Source organism: Chelonia mydas, chromosome 21, assembly GCF_015237465.2.
Source record: "Chelonia mydas isolate rCheMyd1 chromosome 21, rCheMyd1.pri.v2, whole genome shotgun sequence".
Taxonomy (NCBI): Eukaryota; Metazoa; Chordata; order Testudines; family Cheloniidae; genus Chelonia; species Chelonia mydas.
In genome coordinates, this window is record NC_051261.2 from 7,893,799 (window position 1) to 7,918,535 (window position 24,737).

Here is a 24,737-nt window from a genome sequence, read left to right on the forward strand (position 1 = left end):
AATTGGAGGAGAGGGAGATGGAAATGGGAGCAGGTCAATGTGCACTATGGAACTTTTAGTGTGCGGTAGCAGGGTCCACATGGCCTGTTAGCGCGTGGCAGGCTAAGGTGCTGTAGATTCACACCCAGCTTACAGTGCACCAGTTGTCCATGTAGACGCACTCACAGTGACTGGAGAAAAGCGGAGGTGAGGCCCCTTTGTTTCTTTGCTATAAGTTGCAGGCATGTCTTTATCTCTCCACTTTATTTTCTCCTGTTGCAGTTACGAAGACTTTTACCTCTCCTGCTCCCTCACCCATGGCGGCAAGGAGCTCTGCAGCCCCCTGCAGACCAGAAAGGCTCATGTGTACAAGTACCTCTTTCACCTCATCATCTGGGACCAGCAGTAAGGCAGCTCCCTGCTTAGCTCTGACCTGCTTCCCTTGGCCTCCGTTGGGGAGGGGAGAAGAGGGACACCCAACAGGCCGGGTGTCCTGTTGAAGGGGGGCTGGATGCAGTCTGCCAAGGACTGAATGCGGATGGCTAGGCGATTATGGCAGAGGCAGAGCTGAACCCATGGAATGAGATGGGGAGAAGGGGAAGTTAGGGAGAACCGGCTGCACCCTTCGGTCCTACCTCCATTCTTGCTCAGTGCCCCACCAGATCTCGCAGGGGAATGAGAACTGGATTCACAGAGTTCCCTTATAACACCCCCTGCCAGGGAGCGATGGCATTTCAGGTGTCCTCACAGCAGGAAACATGAACAGCACTTGGGGCTCAAACCCTCTGTTGGAGGGAAATGCTGCCAGTGAATTAGAGCACCAGAAGCTTTGTAATGAGTACCCAGGGAGATAGCCGTGGGGTAGGTCAAACCCAAGTCATATACCAACCACTTGTCCCCCCGGAACTCAGGGGCTTCTGAGGAAATGGGCCCAGTACCCACACTGCACCCTGGTCTGGTCTGGAAAACCAGAAGCCCAGGGGAACGAGGTTTTGTTCCATGAGCTTGTCTATAGGGGGAAAGTTACCAGCAAAATGATATCAGTCTAATTCTACTGCTACAGTTGGACTGTATAGTCCTCGCCAGGAGCAACACTGGTATAATCACAGCGGTATAATTATACCACCACAGTTCCCCCGGTAGACAAGCACCATCTCTACAATACAGTCATCACCCCTGGGGCTCTTCTGGAACCATTGCTGGCTGACGATAGTCAGCCCAACTCCTTGCTGTTGGGGTGAACGCAGCTCTGGAACAACAGGGGCGAGTGCCAACCCCACCCTCAGCAGAGCGCACAGAGCGCGTGCAGCTTTGCCAAAGAGCTCAGGGCCAGGTGTCCCAGGGCTCAGCACCCAGCAGCTCCCTTTGGGACCCTTGTGGCCAGATTATATGGTAAGATTTTTGGAAAAATGTGGCCCTTAGTATCTACTGCACCCACCCCCAACCCTGGGGTGTTCTCTACTGGTGACTCTAACACAGCATGAGCTTCAGCTTCCTCCCAAAGCCCGGCTATTCCAGGGACCCCCCTGCACGGTCAGTTGGTGTGTCATCCCCCACCTCTCCTCCTTCTTACTCCTAGCTCCCAGGGCCACTCCTGGCCCCAATTATAGCCTGGTTGGAGCTAATTGGACCCACCTGCCAGCATGTCTAAGCATGGCCTAAAGCAGGGCCGGGTTTTTGCACTGGCACCCAGGGTGATTCAGAAGACAAGCCCTGCAGGGACTAAGGAGATGTAGACTTTTAAGATAGAGCCAGTGGGAGCATCTGAGGTCCTGGTGAAATAACTTCTGAGGGGTGTCGGATCCCCGGTAGAACTAAGCACTCCCTGCTTCACCTCTTGCTGGTGGGTCTTCTCCTTTAACCCCGTGAGCAGGGCCTGTTTGTTCTGGGGGCTCTAGCTACTCCAGGGAAAGGGGATCTGATCTAAAAATAGCCCTAGCAGCTGAGAGGGCATGTGTACTAAGCCCGCAAAGGGGAGGGGAAAGGGCTAATTTTAGAAGGAGCCCATCCCCTGAGAAGGACCCAGGGAGAGAGACACAGCAGTGCCGGCACGGAGCAGTGTTGTTAGATGACTCCCTTTGTGTGGATCTTTGCCCCCTGAAAACTGCATGTTCAGAGGGGTTAACGCCCAGGTTGCATGGGCTGGGCTCTGAGCCACTTCCCTGAGTCCCCTTTGCTGGCTGCACGAGGGACCTCAGCCATGGGAGTCAGCTGCTTCAGCCAGCATTGCCCTCTTGGTAGCTATGATACTGCTTTGGTCTGGCACACCCCTGGGCTCTGCTAGCCCTGCAGGATTGGCTCCAGGACCCCTTGGGGCCACCGCCCTTTAAGGTGACTGCATGGGCTGGGCAAATAAGCTGGGAGGTTAGTGTGTGTGTGTGTCTGTGTCCTCTCCCCCCACCCTTGCTGGAAAGCTTTGGAGCAGCACTGGCAGACTCCAGAGGGTGGTGTGTCCAGTCCTGCAGGTGGTGGCCCCACCAGACCTTGGCATGGGAGCAGGATGGGGGAGGAAAGAAGGGGAGGGGTTGGGGAGAAGTAAAATGTGATCCTCTGAGCCCCGGTGTGAGGAAAGCTCCCCAGAGCTGTTGTCTCAGTCCCCTAGGACCAGGTGAAATCCACCAGCATGCAATCTGACAAGACAGGTCGGCTGGCAGAGCTTCCTTATAGAATACGTTTGCCCCCTCCATTGACGCCTATGGGGTATCTATAGTGATCAGCCCTTTCTGGTAGGGCCTGCGGGGCTCCCCCTATAGAAGATCAACTGAGCTCCTCCAGCTCTTCTATGCTCTTCCCCATCCCCTGCAGGATCTAAAGGAATCCCCTGTAGAGGGGGAACCCACCCCCTTCTTCCCTCTATAGACCAAAGAGGTAGTAGGGACCATGGCCACCCAGCTGCTTCCTGCAAAGGATCCATGGCCATCTCCCTCCCAACACTCCCCCCTTGCAGGGGGTGGATTGAATGCTCCTAGACCGATCCCTTCTCTTAGGTAAAGGGTCGGCATGGTTCTCTCCCCTGACAGCGGCATGTGTAGCTGTTGGCCCATTGCTCTAGCTTTCATGGCAGTTCTCGCTGTTGCCCTTCCCCGTGCAGTGCTGAGGAGCAATGCTGATCAGGCAGGAGTGTGTCTGATCCCCGATGTCCCAGTGAACAGTGGGAGAGCAGCCGTGCTCTCTCTGAACAGATCTGCCTTCCACCCTGCCTCATCTCCATGTTACTTCAAAGCTCTTCTAGAACCCACTCCTTCCACTGGTGGGTCCTGTTCCTGAGGGCAACCTCTAGCCTAGGATCAGGAGTCGGGATCTCTTGTATGACCTGGGGCAGGTCTCAGCCCCACTCCCTGCCTCAGTTTCCCTGTCTGCACAGTGGAGATCCCAGGCGTGTTGTGAGGATCGGTACATCGGGTCATCATCAGCTGGCGTGAACTAGCACAGCTCCATTCAAGTCAATGGCGCTGCAGTGACTTCAGCCAGCTGGGGGCCTGACCTGTGCATTGGTATGAGGTGCTCAGACATGACCGTAATGGGGCGGGAGGCAGCGTATAAGCACCTAGATACATAGTGGGGAAACCACTCGGTCAGATCTGGCGTCTCTGGTTCTGAGCGGGGGCTGGAAATTCCCTCACCAGCCCCTGGGCTCAGGACCAAGAGGCACCGATGCCCGAACTCCCCTGAATTTCAGTGGCTGCAGAGGTTGCTCTGCAGTCTTAGGGTTGGGCCCTACAATCTGTAGCAGTTCACTGTAGTGCAAGCCCTGTCCAGACTGGGGAAAGGCAGCTCCCTCTCTGGAGGGCCTGGTGTTGCTGAGGGCACAGCAGCTGGGGGGGTGCGGCACAGCCTGGGTAGACAGATGCATTCGCTCTGCTCGAGCTTGCGCACTGAAGTACGTACCCAGGGAGCCGGGTGGGTTTGTACTCGGCTGGCTAGCCTGCACTGCTGCCCATGCCACCATGGACCCACTGGGTATTTTTAGCACATTCACTTGAGTGGAGCTAGGGCGACTGTCTGCCTGCACTAGGCTGGGATGCGCTACCAGGAGCGGTATGCTGATATAACGCACAATGAGCCCCTTGACTATGAGAAGAGGGATCCCCTGGCTGTGAAGCCAAGGCTCTGACTCGCAGCTCCCCGGGTGATTTCTTCTAGGATCTGCTTTCCGATCCAAGTGAACCGGCTACCGCGGGAGACGCTGCTGAGCGCCACGCTCTATGCTGTGCCCATCCCGCCTCCGGGGAGCTCCTCTGAGACCAACAAGCAGCGGCGGGTCCCTGAGGCTCTGGGCTGGGTCACCACCCCGCTCTTCAACTTCAGGCAGTACGTGCACCCTCCCTGTCCCCATCCCCTGGGCAAGGGGCTGGGCACAAAGGATATGTTGGAAGGAGTTTACCGACTGCACCGACTCAGCTGGGATACAAAACCCAGGGGATCTCCTGGTGCCAGTGCCCCACCCGCCTGGCACCAAGGTCGCTGAGTTGGCCCTTGTGTCAGGCTTGTTGCTGAGCATGGCAGCAGCTGTCAAACCCAATCCACTATGGGCTGCTCCCATCCTGGAGGGGCTCTGCAATGAAGCCACCTGTACTCAGGAAACCACCGTCCCCTGGGTCCTCTCCTTGTTCTTAGCCTCAACAAAGCAGGTTCTAATGCCCAAGGCTCTAGATTCATAGATGCAAAGGCCAGAAGGGACCACTGTCATTATCTAGTCTGACTTCCTGTGTAACCCAGGCCAGAGACCTGCCCCACAATAATTCCTAGAGGAAGTCATTCAGAAGAACATCCAATATCGATTTTAAAAATTGCCGGTGATGGAGAATCCACCCCAGCCCTTGGTAAATTGTTTAAAATGTACACCTTATTTCCCATCTGCATTGTCTAGCTTCAACTTCCAGCCATTGGATGGTGCTCTACCTTTCTCTGCTAGGGAAGGTCATGACACCATATCCCCTTCCTTTCTCCAGGGTCTTGACGTGTGGGCGGAAGCTCCTGGGCTTGTGGCCAGCAACTCAGGACAACTCCAGTGCCAGGTCGAGTGCCCCCAACTTCAACCAGCCCGACAGCGTTATCCTGCAGGTGAGTGCCTGACTCTCTGGGCCAAAAATCTTCCAAATGGGACTCTGGGTTTTGGATCCCTCAGTTTTGGGGGACTCAGCTAGAGCCGCCCTGGGCCTGGTTCTCAGAGGCAGCTGGGCATTGAAATCAGGTAGAGCTGGCAGGGCTCAGCACTCTCCTCTGCAAACCAGGCCCAAGGGGTCTCAAGCTGGACATCCTCCCATCTCTGGCCACTCTTGAAAACTCCTGTCCCAACATGCTCTGGGCTCGGTGTGAAACCTGGGGTGGATGCTGTGGGGGCCGGTCTCTTCTTTGCTCGTCCCAGAGGCCTGGTCAGGGACCTGGAGGTGGTGGCCCAATCACAGAGTGGGCTAGGAAGTGGATGCTATGCTCTGGGCTTCTGCCAAGTCAATAGTCAGATACAAAACATAACTATGTCACCTGTGATAGGAGCCGCCAACCTAATAGCTCATCATCCGTGGGGGGGCGGAAAAAAACCCTCTTGGCAGGTCCATAGATGCTCTGTATTTTCCCCTGGGCCGTTCCCTTTCCTCTTCCCCCCTCCAGCTCGTGTCTGCATTCCCTCCACCCTCGGCTGTGCCTCTCTTTCTCTCTTTCCTGTGAGTGCTGGCGAGGATTCGGCTGAGCGCTCAGCGGCAAAACCAGCCCTGCACACAGGGCGCCAGCTGTGGCGAGGAGCAGAGGGGAAGGAGGCAGCTTTGGAAGACCAATATTCCAGCTGGGATGGATTGAGAATCTCCTCCCTGTGGGTTGCTGGGGCTGGCCTTAAAGGGGGAGGATTGCAGTGCAAATAGCACTCGGCCCTGCCTTCTCTCTGCTCTGTTTGTCCTTACCGCTCCGGTCTTTCCTCTCTCTCCTGCTTCAGTGCCCAAGCCACTGGGGCTTCCCCAAAGCCATTGACAAATCCATCACAGTTTCAACTGAAAATGGGGCAGCTGGGTGGGTGGGTGGGGAGAGGGTCCTGCTCTGCCCCGTCGGCTCCTCTTGCAGATAGGAGGAATGGCAGGGTGAGGCTGTGGCTTTCCAGGGCTAGGGAAGCTTGACCTCCTCTTCCTCCCTGAGGAAGGATCAGAATGGAAACTGGCCCAGTTTGTCCCAGCTTGGTCTTGGGGTGAACCAGCGTTCAGTGCAAGAAGGGAATGTGTTAGAGCCACGGCAGACGATGGCCCAGCTGTGAAAATGGGACTCTTCCCCCAAACTCTTCCAGGCCAGGAAGGAGAGGATCCCCCAGCAGGAGCCTCTCCTTACCCTGACCGAGCCCAACAGGCAATGGCAGTGTTACCTGGGGTTTTCAGAACCCCCAATAGGGGCAACGTAACTATTTCCCTCCAGGCGGTGTAAGGAATAAATCAACAGGAACACAGCACTTCCCTTTGATAAGATTCATGCAAGTCAGTGTGTTTTCACGGCAGTTTATTAGATTTAAGCACACACAGACATAAGCAATAGGTTTAGAACATCTGGAACGGTCTCAAGTAATTAACAGCAGGTTCGCAGTGGCCAGTTACTCACCCCCCGGGGAAAAAGGGTGTCAGGGAAAATGTCTCTCAAGATGGCTTCAGAGGACTGCTCCCAAGTACACTCTATTCACTAATCTTTTATAACTAACGTCTACAAAACACACAGGTCATAATGACTCCTACTATGTCGTCACTTTTTCTAACTTTCAATAAACTTTTCATCTCAGAGGCATCTAGAATCGAGGTTTTCAAACCACCAAGGTTTTAGTCTCAGTTGTTTACTTCTCTTTCCCCTCCTCCTATTCTGATGAATAGAAACTGCCAGCTCGATATGACCTTGCTTCTGAGAGCTTGTCTCCAAATTAACCCTTCACTATGTGGTGTTCTATTTCATTACTTCAGGGTGGCTGAATGCACATAATATAGTTGCAATTAACTGGCTCACATTCTGGGGTATACACACCCCTCAAATCCAGGGCAATGTCTTAGCACAGCAGAGGGGTGAGAGGACTGGCCCTCCATCTCACTGCACCAGCCGGTCACTAGCCATGCAGCTGGGACTCTGTGTCTGGTCACGCCAATCCGATGGGGACAGCCGGCTGTGCGTCCTTGTGTGTCCCTCACCCGCCTGTGGCATCCAGAACATGCAGGGGAGAGGAAGCAGTTGCTCTGTTGGGTTCAGAGTAGGGAATGCTGGGAATGGCAGGGACCGAGTCAGCTGGCCTGGCTAGCTGGGCTCCAGACTGAGAGACTGCGCAGAGCGGGGTGAGCGGTGTGTCTCTTTTCTCACAGGTCCTTATTCCTAATGGCCCTTAGTGCACCTGGCCTGGAAGTTTCCCAACACTTCCCAGTTCATGGCTCACTGGGTCAGTAGGGCCTGGCAGTGAGGCGGGCACAAGGGCAATCCTGCCCCTGTCAGCTTCACGTTCCCTTCTGGGAGGGCCCCATGTGTGACGAGTTTCACAGCCTTAGTAATGAGCATTGCAATGGCCAGTTGAGAGAATACATAGCAATTGCACAGCACAGCACATGGGGCTGCAGGAAGCCTGGGCATCTGCTTCAAAGCAGAAGCACAGGGCGAGGGGGTGTCGGCCTTCCCAGAATCCCACCTGCCTTGGAGGAGCAGTAACATGGGGTGGGGGATGCAGGTATTCTGAGAACACCATGTGCCTTGGAGTCAGTAATATGAGGCAAGAGCATCCCGAGTGTCCCAGGTGCCCTTGAGGAGGGCAGCAGCATCTTAACAGAGCCTTCTGGGTGACCTCTGACCCGCTCTTCCTCCCGCCCTGCAGATCGATTTCCCAGCCTCTGCCTTCAACGTGAAGTTCACGAGCCCACCGGCTGCCGAGTTCAGCCCCCAGTACGAGTTCCGCAGCTTGGGCGAGGAGGACCAGCGCAAGCTGAAGGAGGTGATGCAGAAGGAATCGTTGTACTGGTGAGAGGCCGTGCCCGCGTGGGGGGGGGGGACGCACACACCACAGGCATGACACATGGGGAGGCGAGACCTCAGCCGAGATGGTGTCTCCAGCTCAGCTGCCGGGGACTGTAGCTCGCCAGTGGGCACTGCACAAAGAAGCAGGCACACGTGGATATCCGTGACTGGGGGGCCCGCTGGGGTGGGTGGATCTCCATTGGGTTTTGTCCTCAGAAGTCTGTCTGTGGGAGGAGGGGTCTCTTGGGTCCTGATCGAGAAGTTGAAGGCAACAGAAAAGCTCCCTCTGCCTTAATAGCCTTTGGATCAGGGTCTGTGGCCAGGCAGGTTTGTGACTCTCAGGCCAGCCTGATCTCACACTCTTCCCCCCCCATCCCCGCCCTGCACACATGTGCTGTCTGTCAGCAGCAGGACCAGAGGGGAGTCATGTGAGGACCTGACCCTCATCTCTGGCAGGCTGGGGCCCCACTAATGGCAGTGCTGGCCCTGAGAACCACACAAGGAGCTGGGAAGCTCCCTCGTGAGTGGCGAGGGCTGAGGGTCAGGGATCAGGTCTGATGCTTCTGCGTGTGTGGCTGCCCCCCATTCTCCCTGTCTGAAGGCAGCTGTTCGCAGGCTGTTCACCTGTCCTTCCCTGGAGCGCCCCTCGTGCTCTGGCAGATGGCTGAGAGGGAAGAAACTGCCTTCTCCAGACGTGTGTACAAGGAAGGTGTCTCCAGCCATCTCTCCTCCTCACCCCGCTTCCCCCCGCCTGCCCAGAGGCCCACGCCTCTGCATCACAGACATGTCTATAAACAGGAAGGATCAGGTGTTGCTGGCCACCCGCAAGGCAGCTCACTCCTAGGGCATGATCCCGACCAGCAGAGCAGGGAGAGGGGGGCAGTATCTGTACCTCTTCTCTAATGGACAGTGGGAAATGGAAAGGTCCCAGGGGACCTTGTAGGGCCCAGTGTCTTGGAGCCAAGCTGGGAAGAACCAGCAAGCAACGTTCTCCTTCTGTCAGTCATCCCCACATATGGCTCCACAGGGTGTCCACACCTCCTGCCAGGCTGCCCCGCATGTGCCTGCTGAAGCGGGGAGGTCCACCCCCAATCTAAGGTTCATTACAGCCCCTGTCTCATATGGCACCTGGCCCACCTCTCCCTCCTTCTCTTCCAGTTCTCCGTCTCTAAGCACCACAGAGCCCTGGCACCCCCCCACCCCACCCCATCTCCTGCTCCCCCCAATCCCTGTGGTTTTGGGGAGCTGACTCTTCCCCAAGCTCAGGGGCCGTTCTGCATCCTTGCTCCCTCCCCCCCGTCTCATGTAGGCATGTACCCCTGGCTCCTGCCCCTGCCTTTGTGTGCCCTCTACAATAGCTCCACCCCCTAAGGCCAAATCCAGAACACAGGCACATCCCGGTCACCAGGTGCGATATCTGCCCCACAGCCACACGCCCCCTGCTGGCACCCACTGGCAACAAACTCTCTGCCAGCTGCTCCTGTGCTGGGCACAGCATCTGCTTCAGCCACCTTCTTCTTCTTCTTCTCCTTCGGAATGATCCTTATGCCCATCGCTGTGCCGGGTGCTCTGCGAACAGAGAGGTGCTCACAGAGCTTCTGGGCTAAGCAAGGCCCAGGAGAGGTGGGCGGGGGAGGCAAGCGAGAGACTAGGGAGCTGGGAGCAGCTGGGGCGGGGGGGTTTGGAGACATTAGAGGGGAAGAGACAGCAGAACTTGATATTGGTGCTGGGAGGAGGAGACCGAGACAATTGTCTTGGGAGAGAGAAGTAGGAGGGTGAGGAATTAAGTTCTGCAGAGACCGTTCCCCAGCTGTGGGGTGGATTGGGCCTTAGTGCAGGGACGAACTTCCCAGAGCAGCTGGGTCCAGAAGAGCAATAAAAAGCCAGAAGTGGGCAAGCATGGCCCAGCTCAATCCTCCATCTTCGTCACTCCCAGCTGGAGCTGTGGAGCTGGGTCCCAAACCCACAGGCTGCACTTCCCGCCCCATCCCCTGCAAAACACCCCCGGAGTCCCGACTCCAGGTGGCATTGGGCGCTCCCCCTCTGGCAGAAGAGAAAGACAGAGGCTCAGCAGAGAACAGGTGGAGGGCTGGACGTGAGGCATCTGAGCCCACTCCTGCTGGCCGGAATGCTGCCAGCCAGGTATGCTCCAGTCTCGGACCGAGTGGGAATAAGGGGCCTTGCTGTCCCTGTTCCTTTGCCAGCTGATCCAGGCCACGTGGTCGCCCCACACACGCTGCAGCTGTTGGCTTGAAACGGGACACTTCCTAGAGGAACAGGGCGCAGTGCTGGGAACCGGCAGAAGGCACCCAGCCCTTCCTGGCATTGTGCTCTGGGAGGGCAGAGCCTGGCCCGCCTGCTCCACGGCTCGCAGGTTCATTGCCAGGGTGGGTCCTTCCCACCTTCTCCTATGCAGGCAGAGCTTTCGCTTTCCTTTGCCTTTGTTTGTTTGGGGCGAGCTCTGGCGTCATCGTGAAAGGGAGCGTCTGGGAATGGACCCAGGCGTGGGAGCTGGGAGGGTCGGCTTCCCACACCCCCAGCTCTGCTGATGCCCCTCAGTACCGATCTGCAGCCCCCAGCCCTGAGTTCCCCCCTACAGGCTCTGCCGATGCACCTCAGTGCCAACCCGCAGCCTGCCCTCTTGCCGCTCTTAGCTCTCCGGAGCTGCCAGTCGCATCGGACTGTGCGCTGGTCTGTGATGTGGAGAAATGTCCACTAGGCACGCAGGTTATGTCTACCAGGTAGCTTGGGTAACAGAGCGCTGAAGCCACAGCAGCACGGCCTGTACAATCCTGCCTGCAGCCGGAAAATTACTCAGGTGGCCAAAGCACACGCTGCTGCAGCTGCACTGCTCCGGGACCCGAGCTGGATCGAATCTAGCTCAGGTAAATCTATGAGAGCTGCAAGCGCACCCCATGATTGTAGTGGAGACACACCTTAAGTTGAGACCTGCCCAACTCATTTCACCGGGGCCACAATGCACTAGTGCCTCTGTAAGATCCAGGCCCAGGAGCGAGGGATTGTCACTCCCTGCAGTCACTGGAATGGAAAATCGTGTGCAGCCCAGGGGCTCCAGGCTGCTACCCTGCTGATCAGGATTTTCAGGGGGAGAGAACGGAGGGGGTTTGAAATTCCCCTTGCCTCACCTTCCTCAATTCCAATGCAAGCTGAAAATCAGCTGAGATGTGTCTGGAGGAATCCATGTCACTTGCCTCCGCCTGGCCAGCTGACCCCCTGGATCTCTCAGGCTTGAGGTGAAAGGGTTTATGCTGCTTGATCAGGACTTGATCCAGCTGCCTTCCTCAGAAAACGGGATTGATTCAGAAGCCACTAAGCCGCATGCGTCCCAGGACAGTAGAGAGACAAGGTGGTTGAGGGAATATCTTTTATAGGACCAGTTTCCATTGGTGAAAGTGACAAGCTGCAGGTCTCCTCTTAGGCAGCCCTACCCAGCCTGAGTAACAGGAGCCAAAGTGGCTGTCCCAGGGTTGACTTTCCTGCTCTCTTGTGGCCACTCAGAGCACTGACCCTTTTATTTCTTGTCCCGCTCCTGAGATTCCTAGAGCCAGACTCTGTTCCCAGTAACACCAGTGTCAAGCCCTGTCTTCCGGGCACTTTGACCGTGGGCAAGTGACTCCCCCGCTCCAGGCCTCAGGGCCCCGGGATGTCCAGCCGGGATGGAAACGCACTGCTCTCCCAGGGGACTGAGGTCTATGTCTTGTGACCTTTGCTGCCCTAGGCTGACGGACGCCGACCGGAAGAGACTGTGGGAGAAGCGCTATTTCTGCCACGAGCAGCCTGGATCGCTGCCTCTGTTACTCACCAGTGCCCCCAGCTGGGAGTGGGCCTGCCTGCCTGACATCTACGCCCTGCTGAAGCAATGGACTTACATGAACCACCAGGATGCCCTCGGGCTCTTGCATGCAACGTAAGCCACTGCCTGGGGAATCCATCCCGGGGGGGTGGACATGCAGTGGGCAGAGACCCCCTCCTTTCCCTCGCCCCAGCCACTCACTGGGGGCTGTGGCTTCTGCCTCTCAGCCAGTCGCCGCATTAAGATGCATCCACATCCTGTGAACATCTGAACCCCAAACAGTCACAGCACAGCTGTGCTGTGTCAGGCTGGAGGGGTGGGGGAGGAACGGGGCTTGGGGGGACGTGGGGCATGGGCTGGGCATATCTGGCACATGGGTTTAGAATCTTTGCCCACAGGTTGGGCATGGGGGAAGTGGACTCAGACTGGTGACTGCCTACTAGTGTTCTCTTTCATATGGCAGTCCACTGCCTGGTCGTGAGCACAGTAGGAGAGCTGGGGGAACTGATCCAACAGGAACCCTCCCAGAAAATAAGAGGGTGGATAAGAGGACCAGGAGACTTTCTGGAGACGGGCCAAGCATCTCCGTTCCCATGTTTTGGGGCATTCCCAGTGGGATGATGTGGTTTGCCTGGGAGGCTGCGGCTGTGCTTTCCCCACAATGTGCCCATGAGAGGCTGTGATGGCAGCAGCAGACCCTCTGCAGGGACCCCAGCGGTCTGCAGGCAGGTGGGCTGGGTTCCTCTGGAGAGAGCCTGCTGTGACCTCCTCCCAGTGATGCGGGGCTTGTGGCTGTAGGTTCCCGGATCAGGAGGTGAGGAGGACAGCTGTACACTGGATCGACTCCATGTCGGACGCAGAGCTGCTGGATTACCTGCCGCAGCTGGTGCAGGTGAGTCACTGAGTCATTCGGCCCAACGTGCACAGCATGGCCTATGGTTAGGGCCAGGCCCGTCCGTCTGTCCTGCCTGCTGATGGAGAAATGTCCTTGCTTCTCCCCTCCCAGGCCCTGAAGTATGAGTGCTACCTCGACAGCCCCCTGGTGCGGTTCCTTATGAAGCGAGCCATCTGTGACCTGAGAATCACCCACTACTTCTTCTGGTAATGTTGGTGTGGGTGCTGCAGCCTTTGGGAGGGGTCTGTGCTCAGCTGGGGCCTGCCCAAGTGATGGGAGGTGCCTGGGGAGTGGGCATCCCACCATTTAACATCACCAGCCATGACTTGTCCCCCTCTGAGCCTGTGAGGTACAAGCCCCAGCTCCCCATCCTGGAGTTCCTGCACCAGGGAGAGTAGGAATGAGAGGGGTTGGGGGCCCCTTGTCCTGACCTCTCCATGCTGCCCTCTTCCCCCAGGCTGCTGAAGGACGGACTCAAGGACTCCCAATTCAGCATCCGCTACCAGTACCTGCTGGCGGCCCTGCTCTGCTGCTGTGGCAAAGGCCTGCGAGAGGAGTTCGACCGGCAGTGCTGCCTGGTCAACACCCTGGCCAAGCTGGCCCAGCAGGTTCGGGAGGCCGCTCCCTCCTCGCGACAGGTTGGTGCTTAGCCTGTACCTCTGGGAGGGGCATGAGCGGCAGGGGGGTCCGACCGAAAGCTGCTTGCTTTGCTTACGGACAGCACTCCTCTGTCTGCAGGGAGCAGGCCAAGAGCGCTGGCTGTCAGGGGACCTCCCAGCTGCCCCAGTTCCCACCTCGCCCAGTGGGAGGCGCTGTCGGGAGCCATGTAGGAGTGCTGGCTGCAGCCCCACCCTTCCGGAGTTGCTGAAGGGCCGTGGGATAGGAGCGTTGTTCCCCCTTTTCCTCCAACTCCCATCCCCCACTGAGGGGCCTTCCGTACCTCACACATGCGCCGAGGCTCCCCCAACCTCCTCGCCCATAATTCCTTGAGGTCACGGGCACCTCCCTCCAGTTGAGGGTGACTAGGCAGGCCCTTCAGGGGTCACTGAGCAAGGCAGGGTTCCCAGGCATGGTGCATCCGCACTGCAGCTGGAGAGTGAGAAGCTGCCATTGGGAAGGGATTGCAGAGCTGCAGCTCCCCCTCAGCCAGTCGATCCCTCCGGGGGGCATTGATGCTGGAGTGGGTTGCTGGCCGGGCTGTGGGCAGGGATGTGCATGCAAGGCTGTGACCCACCCCTCCCCACATCTCCGGCAGGCCATTCTCCGAGACGGGCTGGTCGACGTGAAACAGTTCTTCAGCGCCAATGGCTCCTGCCGCCTGCCACTTAGCCCCAGCCTGCTGGTGAAGGGGATCGTGCCCAGGGTGAGTGACTGAGCCGGGGTGAGAAGGGAATCAGGACCTGGGCTGCTGGTCCACCTGCTGTAGTAGGGCTAATTCCCCCAGAGGCACAGAATGCCAAGACAATGGATTCTAATGAGAAGACCTTTTGCATTGTCCATCCATCAGCTCTTCCCCCTAATCTACGTACCCCGCAAGGAGCACCACTATCTGCCTGCGTACCTCAGACCTATGTGCTCCTGACCACCAGCCCTGTGTCTCCTCTCCACCTGCCCCAACGCTCCAGATTGGCTCCTGATCTGCACCCCATCCCCATGCACCCACCCGCACCCGCCTCAATGTGGTGTGTCCAGCTCTCTGCCTCCCCCGAGCTGCAGTGCCAGTCTAGCTGAACCTCGGTGTGGGTTTGGGGACGTGAGTCAAATGCCTCCAAGGACCTTGCATGAGCTAGGCAGAGAGAAGCCTGGTGACTGGCTAGTGCATAAATCCCCTGGCCCGAGTGTTGGGCCTGGTGGCTCTACGCATCACAGATAGCCAGGGCCCAGAGGCGGTGATCCCTGCAGGGGGCAGGTTGATCGATGCTGCTGTCCTACTGACAGGCAATGGACCAGTGGAGGCCTGTGTCCCCCAGCAGACTGAGATCATAACCCTAGGATGCTCAGGCCTGCAGCAATGTTCATATCCCCAGGTAGCTCTGGTTCTTCCTGACAGTCTCCTCCTTCCCTCCCTGGCGGCAGGACTGCTCCTATTTCAACTCCAACGCCGTGCCCCTGAAGCTCTCCTTCCAGAACGTGGATGCCCTCGGGGAGAACATCCGCGTGATCTTTAAGGTGAGCCCTGCTGCCGCTGCTTATCTGGTTGGCTCTGTGCCTGCGCCTCTGGCACACGGTTCTGATCAAACAGCCATTGCTGAGGCTTCAGGGTCAAAGTGTGGAGGAGTTCATTGCAGAGTATTAGCCAGTAGGGCACGTCCTCCTCTCTGGCTGCTCCCGTCCCTGCAGCATCTGTGAGGCCAGGCGCTTGTCAAACAAAAAGCGAGCAAAGGTCTCCGAACTGTGATGGGAACCAGCTCCACTGCAAGCCGTGGCTGCGTGACAAACCCTAGTTCCCCGAGAAATGCCCTCACTAAATAACAAGATGGGGGGCACCCTCTGGATACCATCAATGGAAGGCACTTGAGTCCAGTTCTTCGCCCACAAAGTCCCTGCCACAGAAGCCGAAGGTTTAAAAAGCCAGTTGGATCATGTAGCTCATGGGCAGTGTCGTTCCCTACAATCTATTCCCCCCAGGCTGGTGCTCAGTCCCGCTTTCAGTGTCCCAAGTGAGGAGGCTTCCACCCCTTCCCTATTCCACAGTCTAGACCTGACTGTTGGCACCTCTCCCTGATGTTCCCACTCGCTCAGCTCCCACAGAATCGCATCTGTCCCCGAAAAAAGTGAACCCCCTTTAGCCCCAGACACATGGTGGAAGAGACTGGTCCTGCATTTATGAATTGTGGGGTTTGTGAAAGCTTTGCTGGGCAGGGGCAGAGCTGGCAGTGCCCTCTTTAAATCTGAGAAGAGCCTCTGTGGGGAGGGTGCGAGATCGCTCCTGGGAGAGGGAACCCCAGAGAGGGAACAGTGAGCTGTTGCCTTCATGGAAACACGCCAGTTGTGACCATGCACCTTCCCTCCTGTGACTGCCAGTGTGGAGACGACCTCCGGCAGGACATGCTGACGCTGCAGATGATCCGGATTATGAATAAGATCTGGGTGCAGGAGGGGCTGGACATGCGCATGGTCATCTTCCGCTGCTTCTCCACTGGCCGGGGCCGGGGTAAGTCGGATCCCGGGTGTGACTGTCTCCCGCTTCCCTCCCAGGAAGTTGCTGCTCCTCTGGGGCTGTGATGCTCTCGGCATGGGGACACTGTCGGGAATCCAGCGGCTGCAGAGCCAGGATGAACAGCGCCCGAACCCAGCGACTGTCCCTTTGGGTGTGTCTGTGCTGCCACCAGAGGGAGATGCCACGGAAGACTCTTACGGCCCGATTTTCAGAGGCGGATTTTGGTCTGTGCAGCTGCAGACATTCAGCCCTTCTGCAAATCAGGCCCACAGTGCCTCAAGTCAGGCTCTCAAATAAAGGCATGCAGATCGGTGACGGCTGGCCCCAAACGCTGACCTCTCAGAGGGCTGCTGAGACCTTGGGGACCCAGGCTGGGATCTCTCTGCGCCACCCAGGGCAGGGGCAGGGTTTGGACGGACAGAGTGAGTGGCGATTCTGGGTGCTGACCCTGGTACCTGCTGCCTCCCCTTCCAGGCATGGTGGAGATGATCCCCAACGCAGAGACTCTGCGCAAGATCCAGGTGGAGCATGGGGTGACGGGCTCCTTCAAGGATCGCCCCTTGGCAGACTGGCTGCAGAAGCACAACCCCACGGAGGATGAGTACGAGAAGGTAGTGACGTGGGAGTGCAGCGGGGTGACTTTGGAATGGAAAGGGGCCGTACAAATCCCTCTGTAGGGAAGGGAGCAGGGGTCCGAGGGAGGCAAATAGCCTCTGCAGTTTGGGATGATGCACAAACGAATGCACCTTCCAATATGCTTAACTTCTTGTAAGCCCTCCACATAAACAATGGCCGACAGATGCACCCTGAGCCTGGCTCGGGCATGGCGCTCGGCTTTGTTTAGGCCCTTCGGTAAGTGAACTTGATCTTGACCTTTTGCATAAAGCAAGCCAGCCAGATGCACCTGTGCTCCTGGATTGTGCCTGCATCTAAGGACAAGCTGGACGGATAGTCTAGATATACTTGGTCCTGACTTGGTGCAGAGGCCTGAACTCAATGGCTTTTTGAGGTCCCTTCCAGCCCTGCGTTTCTGTGATTCTGTACCCACAGGTTTGTTTATATGTAGGACCTACAGCAAGAGTGCAAGGTTTTTTTTGGTTTTTTTAATGCTTTGTTACTTAAAACAAGTTCCTGGTGAAGGCGGGTGGGGCAGCTGAGCAGCATTAAGTGTCCCCCTCCACCTCACGGACCAAGCTTGCTCCTGAGAGTGAGGGACTAAACATTCCCATGCTCTCTCCCCTTCCTCTCAATTCCTTTTTGAAGTCTCTCTCCCTCTCTTCCCCTCACCTGCTTTAACCCCTTCTCCCTCTCCCAGGCAGTGGAGAACTTCATCTACTCATGCGCCGGGTGCTGCGTGGCCACCTATGTGCTGGGGATCTGCGACCGGCACAACGACAACATCATGCTCAAAACCACCGGCCACATGTTCCACATCGACTTCGGCAGGTTCCTGGGCCATGCCCAGATGTTTGGCAACATCAAAAGGTGGGTGTCACCCACAGGCGCCGGGCAGAGGGGTGACACCTACAATTCCATTGTATTGCACGCTGGAGCAGAACTTAGCCCTGGCTCCCTTTACCAAATATCTTCTCCCCGCAGCTGTTGTGCTGGGGATGGCCATGTTTCTGTCAGACTACAGGGCTACAGTTTGTACTGTGGATACAGTGGTCTGCTGTGTGGCTGTCAGGGAGCCTGGCTGTTCCCAGCAGGATCAGGGTGTCTTGTGTCGGATGCAGGACAGACTGGAGTGGCTGTCTGTTCCATTTCCCATGGTCGACCCCTCTGCTCCACACCCTGTGCTGATCTGGGCGCGCGTGTCTCTTTCTCTGGTGCAGGGACCGGGCCCCGTTCGTCTTCACCTCGGACATGGCCTATGTCATTAATGGTGGTGACAAGCCCTCCAGCCGCTTCCATGACTTTGTGGATCTCTGCTGCCAGGCGTACAACCTGATTCGCAAGCACACCCACCTCTTCCTCAACCTGCTAGGCCTGGTGAGAACACGGGAGGGTTGCCCTGGTCCAGGCACCGCGGCGGCTTTGCTCTCGCTGGGCCTCATTACCAAAGAATCTCCAAAGAGCAGGCCACCCTCCGTGCCCAGGCCTTGAGATGCCTCCCACCCTCAGTGCTGGGGAAATTCCCTTCCCCCTCTGAGTCTGCAGCTGCCCCTTGGCCTCTCTGGTTCTGCCCCCTACCCTGGGCTCTTGGGTCCCATCTGACAGCGCTGTGTAAGCAGCATGCTCCACCCTTGGGAGGGAGGCATGTGCTTAGTGTCACGCAAGCGCCCCTCCGGCTGTCTGAAGTGCGGCAATGACTGCCTGATCATACGGAGCTCACCCAGCCGTCCTCACCCACATGGGTGACTTGGATCCAGGCAGACACACCCAGCGCTGGGCTGGGCTCGCTAAGTACATCTCATGGGGTGTGGATGTGAGTTATGGGGAGAAGGCCCCCGTCCCTCTCCACTGAAGGAGACTTCAGTGGGGATGCTGGACACACCATCTTGACCCGCACCTGGGCCGTGTTTAGCGTAGAGGCCCCAGGATCGGCTGGTCCATCTCTCTCTCCCTGCTCCTTCCCCACCTCTGGGCGCCTGGCACTGACCTGGCTGCCCTGCTCCCCAGATGCTGTCCTGTGGTATCCCGGAGCTCTCTGACCTCGAGGACCTCAAGTATGTCTACGACGCCCTGCGGCCGCAGGACTCCGAGGCTGATGCCACCACCTATTTCACCAGGTAAAAGAGTGCACCTGGCGCTGGGCGACAGGTGGGGAAGGGGGTGTCCCTGTCACCAGGGAGAGATGGAAGGGCCTTCAGTGGCTGTACACCCCACTCCTAGGAAAGGAGCCAGGCTCTTTGTGTCTCAGCATCCCTGGTTGAGAGGCCTTTGTGCACTCAGGAGAGTTTAGGGGCTGGGGTGCCAAGAATGGCAGCTGCCTTTGGCCCAGGATGGCGTCCCCCCTCTCTCACTAAGATGCTGCCCTCCCTCATTGCAGGTTGATCGAGTCTAGCCTGGGCAGCGTGGCCACCAAGCTCAACTTCTTCATCCACAACCTGGCGCAGATGAAGTTCACAGGCTCGGACACCCGCCCTGTGCTTTCCTTCGCCCCCCGCATGCACACGCTCAAGACAGCCGGCCGGATCCGCGACGTCTTCCTTTGCCGCCATGAGAAAGTCTTCAACCCCAGCAAAGGCTATGTGAGCGCTGCAGCTCTGCTTCTTCCGGACACGTGCCGGGGGAGATGAGAGATCTGGGAGAGGGATTCTGTGCTGGGGGGTGGGTTTGGAGGAAGGCCCAGTCTACTGCCATTCAGTGGAGTCCCAGGGGCAGAGAGACAAACCAAATTAAGGCTGCTGCAGTGTTTTCCTGATTCTGGCCTCACTAGGAACATTTAGTGGTTTAGAGGGGGCAAACCCAGTCCTCTGGAGGAAGGGAAATGTGGGACCTATCAGTGGATGGCTGCCCTCACACTGTATGATTTCATTAGAATCCAGGTCTCTCCACTTACCCTTCCATGAGGCCTTCAAAGGTGACTTGACTTGAATGTCTGCCTCCCTTCAGACGCATGTTCCTGAAAACTTTCCCCAGCTTTTAACAGGGTCTGAAGTGATGCCAAAAGAAACCATTTAACCTCTGTCTGATTTTCAAACTTCTTGCATTTCAGTGCATGCACGGTGGGTCTGATTCTGAGCTAATCTGGATGTCAGTTGGGCTACTCCCGATCTCTCCTGGTAATAAGTTAGATCAGACGCAGGCATGCCAGCGGTAACAGGCTCTGCCTCCCTGTCTTGCAGACGTATGTCGTGCAGGTGCAGCGGGAGAGCCCCTGCGAGGTCACCTATGTCCAGCGTACTTTTGAGGAGTTCCAGGAGCTGCATAACAAGCTACGCCTCATCTTCCCCTCCTCCCACCTGCCCAGGTAGCCCTGCTGCCCTTCCTCTCTTCCTCAGCGCCGCTTCTTGTCCCACCCCCAGAGAAAAGGGGCTGTGCTCTGCAACTGGTTTGGGGCTTGGTTCATCTCTGGGCTGGTGCATGCTGGGAGGAGGGGACGCGCCTCCCTCGTGGGCTTTGCCTGCCTCCAGGCAGCACCCACGAGGACAAGTCTCCCCCTGTGTTTTGTTTTTTTTTTTTCCCCTATGCTGCTTCCTGGCTTTACCGGACCACTGTAACTTGACTCAGCCCACTACAGCTGTCCCTGGCTCCAGACAGCACCCACCCAGACTGAGCCCTTCTTGATTCTCTTGGTGCTGAGAGACACCTGTCAGGATCCAGCTATCCTTGGCTTTAGGGCCCTCCCACCCTGCCAGTATTCCCTGCCCACCCATCCTCCAGTTTTTGCTGGCAGCACCTGTCCAGATTGGCCTGGAAAGTCCTCTAGATTCTGTTGCTGAGAAACAATCGACTCGGCACCATTGTGGTGTGATGTGCCTCAGTCCAACACTGGCTGCCTCTGGCAAGAGCAGTTGGCTTAGGGGACCTACTGCTTCAGCAGTGCATTCTGCTGCCCTCGACTGGGGACTTGCTAACTGTTGTCTCTCTCTCTCTCTCTCGTCTACACACACACAACTGGTCAGTTTCCCCAGTAGGTTTGTGATCGGCCGGTCACGAGGCGAGGCAATGGCCGACAGGAGGAAAGAGGAGCTGAATGGCTACATCTGGCATCTGATCCACTCAGCCCCAGAGGTGGCTGAGGTAAGATACTCTTCTCAGCACCTCTCAAGTCTATGGTGGAGAAGGGATCTAGCATACACGGCTTAATAGATAACACTCCCTCCTAGAACTTATCTAGTGAGTATAGCAAGTGACTAAGGGAAAGGATTCCTGGGCCCTTTTCCAGACTGTGTTAGTGAGAAGTGGGCAAGTCATGTCTCTCTGTGCCTCAGTTTCCCCATCTGTAAAATGGGGACAGGAACATAAGCTTTGATCCCATGGAGCTTGCAAGTCTTAACTTAATTCCAGTTTGTAAAGTTCTTTGAAGATCAGACACGCCATCGAAGTGGTGAGTTGTTCCTCTGGCTTGAGATTCTGGAGGATGGAAGGTGCTATATTAATAACTGATGGTGGAGTTACATATCTTGCTTTGAAGTTTGCGGAACATGCTTACGGATGGAGAAAAGAGCCTGTTACCTCTGTTGTGTAATACAAGCCAGACTTGTGCTATTCTTGCCTTGCAGTGTGATCTTGTGTATACGTTCTTCCACCCACTCCCGCGGGATGAGAAGGCTGCAGGCACCAGTCCAGCTCCAAAGCCCGCAGGTATCACTATTCATTGTATATGGTCCATCTAGTCTGGTATGGAGGCCAATATCAGGCGTGTCAAAGGGAAGGTGTAACACACCCACACAATGTACCTGTACTATGCTGTACTAAACCACAGCGGTAGATTCCTTCCTGACCCCTTGATGGAGCAGGAGAATGAGGGTCAAAGCAGTGGTTACCTAAAGGAAAAACAGCCCCTCCAGGGGATTCCATTGTGGCGATGTTGGATATTTAGAAGCACGACTTTTATGCTTCTTCCTAAGAAGCTGGCATGTGGTTTCGAATTGCTGCTGCACCGCTGCGTCGCTGCTTGGTTTCTAACCTGTGCTGGCCTCTGTAGCTCACCCCCTGTGCTGGTAGGCACTGCGCCCTATCTCTGTCCTTTGCCTCTTTCCAGATGCCACGTGGTCTCGGCCCATCGGGAAGGTGGGAGGGGAGGTGAAGCTCTCCATCTCTTACAAGAACAACAAGCTCTTCATCATGGTGATGCACATCCGAGGCCTGGTAGGTGCCTGTATCCCAGCAGCAGCCGTGGCTGCTGCGCAGGCTCTGTCTGTATCCTGGTGCCGTGGAAATGACTGGGGTTTTTTTTGGTCTCTCCCTCTTGTAGCAGCCTCTCCAGGATGGGAATGACCCTGACCCTTACGTCAAGATCTATCTCTTGCCTGACCCCCAGAAAACCACCAAGAGAAAAACCAAAGTGGCTCGGAAAACCTGCAACCCCACCTACAATGAAATGGTACCGTCCAATTCCCTTTGACCCTCATATAGGGCTCATGGAAAGAGCATTCAGCTGTGATGGGGTTAGGTTAGATCTAGGGCCAGCTAAGTGAATCTTTATCATCTTTCCCGGACGAGGGTGAAATCCAGTTGCCTGCCACTACTAGTGCACTGGCTGGATTGCTTGGGTCAGTAGGGATCAAAAATCGCCGCTGACTGAGGAACATTCAGCAGCTTGTCAAATGAGCTGGTGTCTCAGACCAGTTTCCAGGGAAAAGGGCCCATCTCCTATCTTGTCCTCTCAGCGGAGAGGCCAAGCACTGAATGGCTCGTGGAGACTGAGCTACACTCTCCCTCCAGAGCATGGTTGCGGCACAGTAATGGGGCAGCAGTAGGGACTCCCCATTCCGTAACCGAGAACTTCCTTCTCCAGGCTGCCAAGGTACCGTGTTCGGACCGGTAAGGGCCTTCCCCATTCTCTGTCTTGCAGCTCGTCTACGACGGGATTCCCAGAGGAGACCTTCAGCAGCGGGAACTGCGCCTGAGCGTCCTGAGCGAGGAGAGCTTCTGGGAGAACATCCTTCTCGGGGAGGTCTGCATTAAGCTACGGGACCTGGACCTGACCCAAGAGAAGATGGGCTGGTTTGAGCTGGGCTCCAGGAGCCAAGGGACCATGTGAGGAGAGCAACAGCGGTGGCAGTGTCTTTGGAACCACGTCAGCCCTGCAGTGCTAGTGCTAGGCCGTGGGAATGGGCGCGAGTCCCAGGAGTTGTATCCTGGGTCCAGATGGATTTTGTTTTCTGCAAGCAGGAGCTAGAGACAAACCCTCTCTCTGTAGATGAAGGTGTTCATTTTTGGGGGTGGTTTTTTGTTACATTTTCCCTGTAGAAACTGGGAACTCAACATCGCAATAGGAAATCCTATTGTGACTTGAAAAGGCTGCAGTCAATTTTTTTTTTTTTTTTTTTTAAGTTTACCTTGTGTCAAGGGAGCAACAATGAGGGAGGGGGGAATATCGGGGACACTTTTTTTTTTTTCCTTTGAGATTTTTATTTTTAAAAAATAATGAAAAGTAATTTATGTCCAGATGGGACATGAGGCTTTGATGAGAAGAGACCTGTGGGTGTGGAGGGAGGAGAGATACTTCATCAGGAAGGTTCTTATTGGACTGTCCCTAGGGAGTTTGTTTTAAAAGAATGTATATATCCATAGGAACTTCTGGGGGCCGGGGGGACCTAAAGGCCACAAGCAGCAGATAAGCCCTCCTTGTCTCTGGGTTAGGAGGTGGTGTGCTAGGATCCAAGCTGCCTCCTCTGTCCATCTCAGAGAATTTGCTTCCAAAGGAGAGCTGTATAATTTGTAAATGTGTAGAGCCTTCTGTTCTGGATTCCCGCCAGAGAGCATGCAAGTCTGTGAACCTTGCTCCTGGGGAATGACTGTCAGGGTTGATTATCCCCCCTGCGAAAATGCCAGCAATATTCACTTCAATTCCAGCTGTGCTTCACTCCCCAAGGCCCTTTACTCTGGCCTTGTGGCGATGTTGGATATTCAGAAGCACGACTTTTACCATACTTGGCTGTCCATGTTTTTCTTTCCCCCCGTCCCCTGCTCACTAGATTGAATTGTTCCAAGAGAGAAGCAGCAGCAGAGACTTTGTGAGGGGCTGGGCTGGGCTAAGTCTTAGGGGTAGAGGCAGTCAAATCTTGGAAGCGGGAGATGATCTTATCCCTCATTCAGGTGACTTCTGGAAATTGTTCCTCGGAGCTTGAGATTCCACATGAAGGAGCTGGTCACTTGGAGCTCCACCACTTTGTACCAAATGGGGTGGGGCTTGTGCAATGCCAATCTGCTCCTCTGGGAAGGGTGGGATTTGCTCACTGATCAGCTAAAGAATTACGCTGGTATTGAGCACCGATGCCATTTCTACTGAGACTTTTCCACGCCTGGAGGAGAAGGAGCCACTGGTGGTCACGCAAAGAGCAGAGAGGCTCTGCTCTTCCTCTCATCAGCCTTTCAGGGGAGAGAAACATTTGTAGAAGATATGATTTTTTGTTTTTGTTACATTCATATTGTGTGTGTCTGTGTAGAGGGGAAAGGAAATACCCCCTTCTTAACCTTTTTTGGTTTTTAAAGATCTAATTCCCATTGTAAAAATGATTTTAAAGGATGCCTGTTTCCACTTGGTGTCAGAGAGGGGAGAGCAGGCGAGAGGGCTCCGTCCATGGGGCAGGCAGGATAGTGGGGTTGCCCTAAACTGCAGAGTTCAAGAGCTCAGGTGCCTCCCACCCCAAGCAGCTGTCTTCCTCCCCTGTCCCCTCCTCTCTCCCTCCCCCCCCCGAGGTGTCAATGGTGCTTTGTTTACAGTGAGAATTCCGTAAACAGATGAAACGTTTCTCAGGATCGAGAATATGAACTTATCTTTATATTAAAAGTTTTTAAATATTGTATCTAGTAGGTGAATGGGTTTAAATAAGCTGGGGCTGAGGAAAGGATCCCCCCCCTCCATGCCATGGTATTCACTAGTTGCAGATGTGTCGGGCGGTGGCATCTCTGAACCTCCACCGGTGGGTTTGGGAGAGGTGCATTAAGGAGATGTCCTCAAACGTAGCCAAGTTCTTCAGTCAACGCTCTTTCCCCCACAATCTGTGTTGGGGTGCAGTTCGGGCTCCTGAAGAGGCACCTTTCAGATACCTGTATCTCGCTCGGTTGTAAAATAGTGGCATTAAAATAAAAGGAAATGAAATGCAATGGAAGAACGTGTGGCGTCATAAATCCCCAAAGCCAGTGTCACAAGGGTGGACCTGCCCACTGAGCAGCAATCTCGGCATTTCAGAATCACGCCGGTGAGGCTGCTACTCTGTGAAAGTGGCTGTACTGCACTCCAGCCCAGCGAAGGGTGGGCAGACACCATATCTCTGTGTTTCTGGGACACGCTGGAGAACGGGAATGAGATAGGG

The 24,737-nt window shown here is 56.0% G+C and overlaps 1 protein-coding gene across 2 annotated transcripts in view; it reads left to right on the forward strand.

Moving 5' to 3' along the window:
* PIK3C2B (phosphatidylinositol-4-phosphate 3-kinase catalytic subunit type 2 beta) overlaps positions 1 to 24,533 on the forward strand; it is a 78,925-nt gene extending 54,392 nt beyond the window's left edge. For both annotated transcript variants that reach the window (XM_007065120.4, XM_043533787.1), the window contains 22 exons: positions 262 to 384; positions 4,123 to 4,290; positions 4,932 to 5,043; positions 7,796 to 7,938; positions 11,675 to 11,863; positions 12,548 to 12,641; positions 12,756 to 12,850; positions 13,102 to 13,282; positions 13,900 to 14,007; positions 14,721 to 14,813; positions 15,669 to 15,798; positions 16,279 to 16,415; positions 17,120 to 17,289; positions 17,640 to 17,796; positions 18,427 to 18,536; positions 18,797 to 18,998; positions 19,596 to 19,720; positions 20,376 to 20,493; positions 20,976 to 21,057; positions 21,458 to 21,564; positions 21,671 to 21,799; positions 22,271 to 24,533. In XM_007065120.4, coding sequence (XP_007065182.2) covers positions 262 to 384; positions 4,123 to 4,290; positions 4,932 to 5,043; positions 7,796 to 7,938; positions 11,675 to 11,863; positions 12,548 to 12,641; positions 12,756 to 12,850; positions 13,102 to 13,282; positions 13,900 to 14,007; positions 14,721 to 14,813; positions 15,669 to 15,798; positions 16,279 to 16,415; positions 17,120 to 17,289; positions 17,640 to 17,796; positions 18,427 to 18,536; positions 18,797 to 18,998; positions 19,596 to 19,720; positions 20,376 to 20,493; positions 20,976 to 21,057; positions 21,458 to 21,564; positions 21,671 to 21,799; positions 22,271 to 22,459 — 2,962 coding nt within the window. In that variant the 3' untranslated portion in view covers positions 22,460 to 24,533. The remainder of the gene's footprint in view (positions 1 to 261; positions 385 to 4,122; positions 4,291 to 4,931; positions 5,044 to 7,795; positions 7,939 to 11,674; positions 11,864 to 12,547; positions 12,642 to 12,755; positions 12,851 to 13,101; positions 13,283 to 13,899; positions 14,008 to 14,720; positions 14,814 to 15,668; positions 15,799 to 16,278; positions 16,416 to 17,119; positions 17,290 to 17,639; positions 17,797 to 18,426; positions 18,537 to 18,796; positions 18,999 to 19,595; positions 19,721 to 20,375; positions 20,494 to 20,975; positions 21,058 to 21,457; positions 21,565 to 21,670; positions 21,800 to 22,270) is intronic.
* The last annotated feature ends 204 nt before the right edge of the window (positions 24,534 to 24,737 follow it).